This window comes from Drosophila sulfurigaster, chromosome 3, assembly GCF_023558435.1.
Source record: "Drosophila sulfurigaster albostrigata strain 15112-1811.04 chromosome 3, ASM2355843v2, whole genome shotgun sequence".
Lineage (NCBI taxonomy): Eukaryota > Metazoa > Arthropoda > Insecta > Diptera > Drosophilidae > Drosophila > Drosophila sulfurigaster.
Genome location: NC_084883.1, coordinates 10954622 through 10965236, shown reverse-complemented (window position 1 = coordinate 10965236; position 10615 = coordinate 10954622). Strand labels below are relative to the sequence as shown.

General features: G+C 38.2%; 1 protein-coding gene across 2 annotated transcripts; it reads left to right on the top strand.

The window, feature by feature from the left end:
- The first annotated feature begins 161 nt into the window (after positions 1 to 161).
- Positions 162 to 3983, top strand: LOC133840507 (dehydrogenase/reductase SDR family member on chromosome X). Of its 2 annotated transcripts, none has more exons than XM_062272372.1 (5): positions 162 to 561; positions 2016 to 2210; positions 2326 to 2433; positions 2876 to 3257; positions 3317 to 3983. In XM_062272372.1, the coding sequence occupies exons 2-5, from the start codon at positions 2033 to 2035 to the stop codon at positions 3708 to 3710; spliced, it is 1062 nt and encodes a 353-aa protein (XP_062128356.1). In that variant the 5' UTR covers positions 162 to 561; positions 2016 to 2032; the 3' UTR covers positions 3711 to 3983. The 2 variants fall into 2 exon arrangements, with proteins under 2 accessions (XP_062128356.1, XP_062128355.1); XM_062272371.1 differs by having other exon boundaries at positions 163 to 679.
- Positions 3984 to 10615: the final 6632 nt, after the last annotated feature.

Genomic DNA, 10615 nt, shown 5'->3' with positions numbered 1-10615 from the left:
TGAAACTGAAAAAATGTAACGTCCGCAGTATTTCAGAATGGTATAAATAATATACCAAAAAATTAATAGTTACTTAAATTGCCTTTTTGAGTCTACAGCGCGGTCACACTTGAAGCCGGCTGCTAATCAGCTGTGAGCGTTGATATTAAATTCCGAATTAGACATTTTATGAACACATCAGCTCATAAGCAAACAACTTATCCAATTTAATTTCTTGTACCACTTAATAATAACAATAAGATGTGTGCTCTGAAAAGCATATTTAATGAGATTGATAACTGTTGATACCGTTATGAATCACTTACCGGCGTTGACACCTGTTGCTGCTTGCGACGGCCAGTAACAAAATTGAACAAAATATAAAATCAGGTTCTATACAGAAAACGCGCGCGCGAATCATTAACGATTTTAGATGTCTTTTGAATTTCTTGCCGTGCGGTTGTGTTTCGAAACCGGTTTGTGTTGCTCGTTGGTTATTGTTGAAATTGAAACGTGACGCGCCGTTGTCTGTTGTTGATCGTAGTCACAAATTGAAACTATTTACCTTATTAACTCAAAAAGGTAGTCCAATATTAGCATAGTCAACGCTTCGCTACGCCACACAATACAATAAGTAATAAAACACGCAAGTGCATAGAAACGCAGTCGCTTTAAATCTTCATTTTAAGTGAATTGTGCAGTAAGTACTATTTGTTTTTGTATATATGTATGTTCATAAATACATATATTCGCCTATGTGCAAGGCTATGTGCAGTAGGGCGCAGTAACAATAGAAATAGAAAGTTAACGAAATGCAAGCAAGTTTGGTTTTTTGTTGACGGAAGTCGAAGACGCCGAACCGTTGACAACGCGAAAAAAACACTTCAGAGCCACACACATGTACATGTGTAATACACACACACTCAAAGAGACGTGTGCTTGTATTTAGTGGGTTATGTTGCCGACCCTCTCCGCACCTCTACAGATGTCCATTAGAGTAACGTACGTTTCATATGTTTGTCTTTTCTATACATACAGACTTACATATGTCTAGCATTTGGCCCATTCTATTGGTTTCGTAGCTTTGGCTCTTCAACTTTCATTCCCTTGACTTGACTTGGCTCTTCTTTTCTTCTCTTGTTAATTTGCATTTTATGTGTCGTTTGTTGGAGTTGTTTTTTTTTAGAAAACCAACTGCTATCTGGGCCAGAATTTCTCAGCGTTCGCTTCACATTTATTCATTTACTTATAAAATTTTAAATTGTTTTAAATTACCTACACTACCAAGGCAAGCGGAGGCATTAAGTGAAGATAAAATTAAGGTACTCAGATCCAAGTCAAAGTTCAGCACTTATATCACTTCAATTACAATTTGTAATTTGGCTTAAACCTGTCATATTGTATTGATGATACGCCCTAAGTTCAAGCAGCAAAATGGCAGCTTTAATAAAAATAAAAGTAAAAAAGCATACAACATTATCGAATTGTTGCTGACTCAAGTCAAGTGTCGTGTCGCAAAGAGTGCACTCGATGCTCAGACGAGTGTTTCAGCTCAGTTAAAGTTCTGCTGGCTTCGTAAATGCTTATACTTAATTGCAGGTTGTGATAATAAATATTTATAATTAAAGCACAATTAAAACCTGTGGAAAGTTTAAACTGTAATAGTCAAAAGAGCGTTAATTTAATCGACAACATTGTAGTTTCCTGCTTGTTCCACATTTGCTTGTGATATCGTATATCGATTATAGAGCAGTGGATTATAAATGGAAGTCATTTCATATGCCACTTAATTGGTTATGCAGTAATTGCCAGCTGTAATTTAGATGAGATTAATACAAACTTGCAACTTTGTAATTACAACAAAAATTGTTTTTTGCTTGTAGTGTAATATATATATATATTAGTACTATAATCAATACTTACGCACATACATACCCCAGTGCAGTGGAACTTATCAGAGTCGAATCAACGACCTTTGCACCCTCCGTCTCTTCCAATATTATGACTGTGGTTTTCTTATCTCTCCCTTCCTATAGTTTGAACATACAACAAAATGTTGTTAATTCTCACACTCATTATCTTTGGCCTGCTGGTTTTTGGATTTCTGATCACCAAGACAACTAAAGAGGTGCCCAAATCCTGGTTTGAATGGAAGACCGAATTCAAATATCAATATCTGGGCATGGTGGGTCTTATCCACGACTGGCAGTATACGTCAAGGGATCGCGTGAGTAAGTAACTAGTAAAGCGACTACTTGTTTGCTGCTTGTCTGTTGAAAATTGCCCAACCAATTATCCACATAATATTAACTCGATTTATCATGGTGATTATCTAAAATTTTATAGCACTCTACAAGCAACCGGATCGCATTGCTGTCATCACCGGTGGTAATCGCGGCATTGGCCTGCGCATTGTGGAGAAATTGCTAGCATGCGATATGACTGTCGTTATGGGTAAGTTTCAGTTGCACTTCTCACGCCTAGTCTGAGTTTCTAAGGGCCCTAATGTACAATGGGGATCAGCGCTTAATTACGGATTCAAAAGACACCCATATACAAAAATACCAAAGGAGGGCATGCACGACGACAAACGGCAAGCGACAAGATGATGGCCAAAAAAAAAAAAACACCAAAAAAAAAATGGTTGAAATCGCGTGATTAGCATGTGAAATGAGACTGAAATCACGAAATAACAAATTCCTCCCACACGCTGTCCACATGAGCAACATGTTGCTACCGCTTGGCAGCATAAGTGTTGCTAGCAACCAAAGTGTTGCCAACAAAAAATATTGCATACTTTTAGGCCGTAATATAAAATTTGAATTGAATGGAGGCAATTCACATAAATATGCAAAGTCAAGTCGAAAAATTAAACTAATTAATTATTTAATTTCAGGTGTTCGGGATCCTGCAGGTGCCAAGACAGCTGTTGGTGACATTGTGGATCTTACCCAAACGAAAGGCAAACTCATTTGCGAGCAACTCGATGTGGGTGACCTGAAATCAGTGCGCACCTTTGCCCAGCGTATCGCAGCGAAGTATCCAAAGATCGATGTGCTACTCAATAATGCTGGCATTATGTTTGCCCCCTTTAAATTGACCGCTGACAATTATGAGTCGCACTTTGCCATCAACTACTTGGGTCACTTCCTGCTTACACATCTTCTACTGCCACAGCTGCGTGCGGCTGGACGAGATGGAAAGAATGCACGCATCGTGAATGTGAGTTCGTGTGTGAATCTGATTGGTAGCATCAACTACAAGGACATAAACGGACTGTGAGTAAATGATTATTATTTTTGCTTTTCTCTGTTAAATCTCGCTGTTTACTTTGCAGTAAGAACTACTACCCGGGTGCTGCGTACAGTCAATCGAAGTTGGCGCAAATTCTCTTCACACGTCACCTGCAATCCCTTTTGGATGCAGAGAAATCGCATGTGCAGGTGATTGCAGTGCATCCGGGTATTGTGGATACCGAACTGTTTGAGCACTCCGCCACCACATCTGTGCCATTCCTCAAGAAAATCCTCTTCAAGACACCAGAGCGTGGAGCTCATACTGTAGTCTATGCGGCCATAGAACCATCGATTGAAGGCCAAGGTGGCATCTATCTTAGCAATTGCGGTCGCGGTCCATTCCACGCCAGTGCCAAGTCGCCCGTGAAGTGTGAAAGGCTCTTTGATTTCTCCTGTGATCTGCTGAAAATCAAGGAATACGGAAATGGCAAATAATGATTGAAATATTCTATCAAATCAAAGGATACCCTAACCTCCATAAACAATACAAAAGCAAAAACATTCTTCAACTGGTGACACGTTAATTTGCGTTAAGCTACTCTTTGTATACACATCTCTTAATTGTATATGTTTGTAGTCATATTTCATATTTGATTCAAAGTCAAGTATTTAGCAATGTTTCGTATAGATACGGATAAGCAGCGACTAAGCGCGGATAACAACTTAATACTTCAAATATATTTTAAAGCAATTTATACACATATGAAATGCGATTTGCAATACTTTTCAATTACCGCGTATACGATATTTTAATTAACTTGTCTGCTTTGATTGCCATCTGCAGCAGCAGAAGCAGCGTCGACCCGACACAATTGCAATTAAAAGTGCAGCAATAGCACGCAAAATGCAATGCACTTCACTCGCTGCTTTTTTCTCGGCAACTCCAAAGCAACGAGCAATAGCAACAACAAGAATAGCAGCAACAGCATCGTCAACAGCTGTTATATGTCAAATTTAAAACAGCAAACAATTTAATTTGTACTCCTCCTCGAAACAATGAACGATTAACATTCAACATTTTTGCGGAATTTTAATCGACTTCAGAGAGAGGCAGTCTGCAGACCCAGCTTAGAGTTAGGTGGGCAAATGGGTGGATCGACGACAATCACAGCGACAACTAAACGACAACTGCAGGCACAAGTTGTGCTTCAGTTGGCTGTCACTTGATCAGTTGAACTTCAAAGCAAAATCGCGCTGCATATTCGTATCTTCTGCAGACACCAGCTTAGAGATACAAGATACAATCACACATGCTTACATACTCCTAGATACATATCAATGTCGACAATGTGTAGCTGGGGCTTTGTTGCTTTGTTACTTCACTACATATTTGTTGTTCTTCTTTGGTTTTGGTTTTTTTGTTGCTTTTGGGTTTATCAGATTCGTGGGCGCAGTCATCAATCAAACTCCACTTGAATGAGCTGACTGACTGACTGAATGATGACTCTCAGACCAGAGTCTCGCAGACCAAATGAAGTCATCTGCCTGCCAAGTAAGGCATTAAAATGTGTGTGCGTGTTTAGCGGACATTAAAAGTGTTGATTGGATTTGTTGGCTATCATCTCATCATCAGGCTAAATCGCAGTGATAGATGCTCTTTAAAATGAGGAGCACACAGATAAGTAATAATGTATTAGGTATCTGCGAAACTGGTTTGCATGCCCCGTCGAATTGTATGAGAATTAGATCATAATTGATAAATCTGTTAACAGATTTTTATAAAGTTGCCAACACGTTCAGTTAATAAACCAGTAAAGGGCCAAAAAACACTTTATGGCAATGTCGTAATTGGCTAGAGTTAGTTGAAGTTTGAATTATTTCAATGTATACATAGTTATTGGGTATGATATAATAGAGAAGAGGAATGCAAGTAAGACACATAAAGCAGAGCCAGATGATGAAGTGCTTGCTGTTTAAAAATAGAAGTATTGTAAATGCGTATTATTCATGGGATTAGAATTACTCGTATTAGTTAGACTATTATTTTTTTATTTTTTAGCTTTTAAATATTGAAAAGTCTAAAATTGGAATAGACTGTCAATTACTTTGCATCTATTATTTTTTTAACTTTGGCATTATCTATGCAGCATTCATTAAATTCTCAAATATATTTAATTGGTCTTTCAATTATGAAGAAGTGTTTTTAAATACGTCGTATAATAATTTAATTATTATTTAATTTAATTTATTAATTGTGGGCTCGATTTCTTTCGTTTTCGCTTGCTATTAACTTCTTTATCACATTCAGGATCTATTTTAATTGCTATCAAATTATTTTTGAATTTCTTCAGTTTATCATTTAGCAGTTAAAATTTGTTCTTCGAGATATCCGCATTCTCTTTTCAATTCTTTTTGCGCTTTGCATACGAATAAGCTGCGATTATCTGAATATCAGTTCTGAACTCGAGTTGAAACTCTCTTGGCAAATTCCAAGGCATGCAACTGTTGATTCGTGTGGCACAATCGCTTGATGAACTTACTCCTAGTGTGCCATTAATTGTGAAGAGTGTCTTAACATCTCTGGCTGCTCATCTGCTTGACCAGCGTTGGTTGCTGCCACAAGCTTGTTGCTGGTCATCCTCCTCCTCTTCCTCTACTTTGCAGTGCGGTTAATGTGCTTTTTATTTAAATGCGACTCGCAAAACAATTTGATGTTGCACAGTTGCTCGTTGCCCGTTGGTTGTCGGCTGTTGCCTGGCGGCAAATTCTTTGCAACAATTTGCTGCTCCAATTCAAGTTGTTTGCCAGTTGTTTGTGGCCACAGCAACAACATCTTCTTTTAGCCAAGCGCATCCACATTAATCATGTGCCAAGATTTATGGCGACACAGCGCCCACGCCACCAACTCTGCCACTTGCCACGCTGCCAACGCACGTGTTTATTTCATTTCACTTCACTTCATTTCGTGTGGGCGAGTCGGAGTTTTCCTCCCCTCCTCACCCATCGCTTGCTTTTTGTTAGACGCCCACTTGCCTGCCGTTCTTCGCATTGTTGCATGCTGCAAGTGGCAAGTAGCAGGCGAGTCGTGTAGAAATTAAATTCATTGAGCAACAGGCAATAGCAGTAATTGCTTGTTGCAACGGTTTCTAATGCAATTGCGCCTGTAATTCGTCTAAAGCTAACAAGTTGAAGTGGGAGTTGCCAAAATTACGCATACGTCAAGAGCGCCAGTGATTGAATTGAGGTGCTTGTGATAATATAAATATTGAAAATAACTAAATAATAATAATAGTAGTAATTATAATAAATAATAAAATAACAAATAACAAGTTCGAAATAAGTAACGATAAGACTACAACACTGAGAAAAAAAAAAACAATTTTCTAAAACAATAACATTTGTCTTAAAAATCGTGTTCTTAAAATTAGACCACTTTAAGAACAAATTTTTCCAAATTCTCAAAATTAGACCAAAATTACTTGATTTTGGTTACAAAATTGTAATTCATCGAAATTCCTATAAAGTTTTTACCTAGCTTTCAAGGTTTTCGTTAATTGCTCAGTTAGTCAAGCTGCAGTGAACCATTCTTTATTGTAGTCTAACATAAGATCCTAAGGTCCTGGGGCTCAAATGCTGCGCAAATCTATGATAACTATTTTATAAATAACAGTGATCAACATTATAATATTTATACTGTACTCTATACGTACAGCTGACTAAAGAAATAGATTTAAAGATTTTTTCCTCTTATAAATAAGCGCTTGGTGTTATATCAAATGTTCTTGAAATCAATATGTGTTTTCTAAATTCAACATTTTCATGTTCTTGTCGCACTTTTTTGACTAAAATTCTTAGTACTAAGACCAAAATCTTATTTCTACAACTTTTTTCAGTAAAGATACTATAATATATTATATTATTAATATTAATATTAATATTAATGATAACAGCCCAATTTTATTTAACAGCATTTAATGCTGCTAATATGGGTACTAATTTGAGAATTCCTAATTTAGAAATTGAAGAGCTATTAAGAATTCAGAACCCAGTTATTAAGTTAGCTTAGAATTGATTTATTTAATTTAATTAACATTACTTACCTTATTAATTGTTAGCTACTGAAATTGTGTTGATTCCATATAATTAGTCAATTAGTATTCCATTTTGAAGCTATTGATATTGCTGAATCAATGCTTGCTTTAATTGTTGCAATTAATAAACCCAAGAATACTTTTCTGAGAGAGTTTTAAGAAGTTGCAATTAATATAAATATCACGCATACGCAGTGGAAACTGTTAGCGAGTTTTTTCTGCCTACAAATTGAAATCCAATTAATTCAATAAACACTTTGGGGAGTGTGCTTGATCCAACTTGTTTAAAGTAATAGTCAAGAGTTAGTCCCAATAAATATTACGCATACGCAGTGTCAACTCAATGCAGAGCTGCAGTTTTCGTCTGAGTTCCGTTTTGGTGGACAGGTGTCAAAAGGCACATGGTCAACAAGTCGTCCAAAAGCCCATTGCTGTTGATTTGCTGCACGTTGCACGCTTCACGTTGTTGTTGTTGCTGATGAGTTTATTTCGCTGGCGCCCCGAAACTTGACAAGCAGCGACCAGTTGTAGTTGTTGTTCTTGATGTTTTGTTGTTGTTGTTGCGTTTTAATTACAGTTGTGCATCCGCTTCGGAGACATCCGCAAGTGGCCAAGTGGATATATCTGCTCACACTCACACACTCAGAGTGCTACTCATTCTCGCATTTGTTTGATTTACGCTCTGCCATTAGCAGGCAAAAGTAGTTGTTGTGCATCTGCTGCTGCTGCTGATGCTGCTGCCGCTTGTCGCAAATGTCAAAAGGTTAATTGGATTGTGGCAGCAACTTGCAGCTTTGCCACAACTATACGATAAGCTGGCAGCCGTTCAGAATGCTCTTTGGTCAAACAATCTAAGTAGGAAGACACCTCGAATTTGTTGTGTGTGGAATGTGAATGTGTGTTGTTTTTTTGTGTTTTGTTTTGGCGATGGGCATTTGTAATTGGCAAGATAAGCTACCAAATAGTATCAAAGCGTTAATAATTTAACAAATATTCTCACCCTTGTTTGCACAGTTTGAAGCAACACGCTGCGGACGTTACGCATACGCCGCATCGTCCCATTAGCCATTAGCGAATCTCTCGCATTCAATTTGCATAATTTATAATATTTAATTACTTTCGCAGTCAATTAATCAAAACACTCACCAAAACTTTAACTCTTTGGTTTAGCCTCCGCAATTTGCATATTGACGCCTCAAACGGATGGCTGAGATCCCTTGAAGTGGCACTTTGGTTTATTTTTGGAGGTCCAGCGGCGAATTGTAAAAGAAACCAAAAAACAACACGGCCAGCCAAAAAATTCGCATCAATATTTGTGGCCGGCGGGTATTGCTTGGGTTTCTTGTTGTTGGTGTTGCGCTACTTTGATGTGGTGCCTGCCCCATTTTATGCTCGATTATGGCAGACAAAAGGCCGCTAGAAAAAATAATAAAGAGCAAGACTGAACCGAGACTACCTCAATGAGTGAGTGAGAAGCTAAATCTGCGGTTGTAATGACCATCGAGATTCCACAGGCCAGAAAGCCGTTGAGCTTGTCAAAAAAGTGCTCCGATGTAATTAATCGTAAAGTATTTACACGCTGCGTTTGTGTGCTTCGATCATCGAGTTCAACTTGAGGCTGTGGCTGCTGCGGCTGCGGCTTCGACTGCGGCGCCTCCGTTGTGGCTCTCTAGGTTTCCATATCAAGTGGGGTTGCGTGATTTTTTGGCAACGGCAACAGCAACAAAAGTAAAAGTGTTAAATTGAAGGTGAGGTAGCCGGCTGTCAGCTGCTGCCGTTGCCTGGTTGCTGGTTGCTGTTGATAACTTATAAGTTGGCCAGCCTCCTCAGAGTTGACAGGGGATTGCATTCCAAGCAACCAACTTGGCCAACTGCAGTGGCAAACTGTCTTCAACTGTCTTCGACTGGAAACAACTTCAATTACCAATCAGCAATAATGTTATTTGTTTATTGCATAAACCAACAAACAAATAAACAGACAGACAGACAATTAGACAGAGCAAACAACTGAGCTCAAGAAAAAGCTATCCAACGACCTTGCGGCTCTGACACCAAAAGCAATACAAAGAAAGCAATAGCCGAGTGCGCTCGACTGTGAGACACCCGCTACGCGAAATGAATAATATTATTAAAATATACCAAATTAAAATACTGAAATATACCGAATGCTGTATTTGGTGTATTGTTATAGTACTTTATTCAAAATACCCAATAGAGTACTAAGTTAATATACCGAAGGCTATATTTGGTATATTGATATAGTACTATATAGAAAACAATCTATAGAGTACGAAACATACCAGATTGCCAGCCAGACCTACTAAGACCCTATTGCAGATAGCGATTTTTACTATACAAAAGTATAAATATCTTTTATGTTTTTTATCTGATCGTAACTCAATTTTCAAGAATCATAAATACTGTAGTTTTTATTGTATGTACTGAAAATACTCTAGCTTCAAAATTACGCTAGTTATTGGATTTTTTTCGTTTTGCGGGGACAGAAGAGCTTTATCTCTTATAGTCACTGAAATATAGGTGTTCATACGGATGGACAGACAGACGGATGGACAGACAGACATGGCCATATCGTCTCTGTTTTTGACGCTGATGCCTTCTTCCGGTGATGCCTTCTTCTGTCCGTTACATTTATTTACAGCAGGCACACACTTAAAATACCCTTCTACTCTATTTGTAACGAGTATAACGAGGGAGAAAAACTGTATCAAGTAGCAGGAAATTGGTTGACGACTGCATTGCTTTGCTTGAATGTATGTACGTACATCTCTGAGTGTAGATTTACCACACACACACTCGTTTGTAAAAGTGAATGTTTATGATACTTGAGAGTTGCGAGAGTCATTGTGCCATCTTAAATTCCCTCATACAATCGATCGGAGCAGATGGCCCCGATTACGCAGACCCCAAAAAAAAAAAAAACGGGGTACTCGAGACTTGGGCCTGGGAGAGCATCCAAACGACAAGAAGCCAAAAACCCAAATTCGTAACTGTGTTAGAAAGTCAACTGGCTGACGGATGCCATAAACATTCGGCCGGGAGTTTGAATTCAACTCCTCTCCCCTCTTACTCTTTTACCTTTGCTACTCCCACTCGTAGTTCAACTCCAACTCCGACTGCTGCTCCGTTTGCAGCTTCGCATTGTCGAGGCTCTCTACTGATTTAGATACTTTAATTAAGCGTAATTATGTTAGGTTGTGTAACACTTTAAACTTTTACATACGCCCAACTTGTTTATCCGCATTTGTTTTCAATTAATTGAACTGTCAGTCTTTAGTAATTATCAGGCAA

Bases quoted from the DNA above. Each gene is read 5' to 3' on its own strand.
- LOC133840507 (XM_062272372.1), top strand. From the start codon at position 2,033: ATGTTGTTAATTCTCACACTCATTATCTTTGGCCTGCTGGTTTTTGGA. The intron at 2,211-2,325 runs GTAAGTAACTAG...AAAATTTTATAG, and splicing joins TACGTCAAGGGATCGCGTGA to CACTCTACAAGCAACCGGAT. The intron at 3,258-3,316 runs GTGAGTAAATGA...TTTACTTTGCAG, and splicing joins TACAAGGACATAAACGGACT to TAAGAACTACTACCCGGGTG.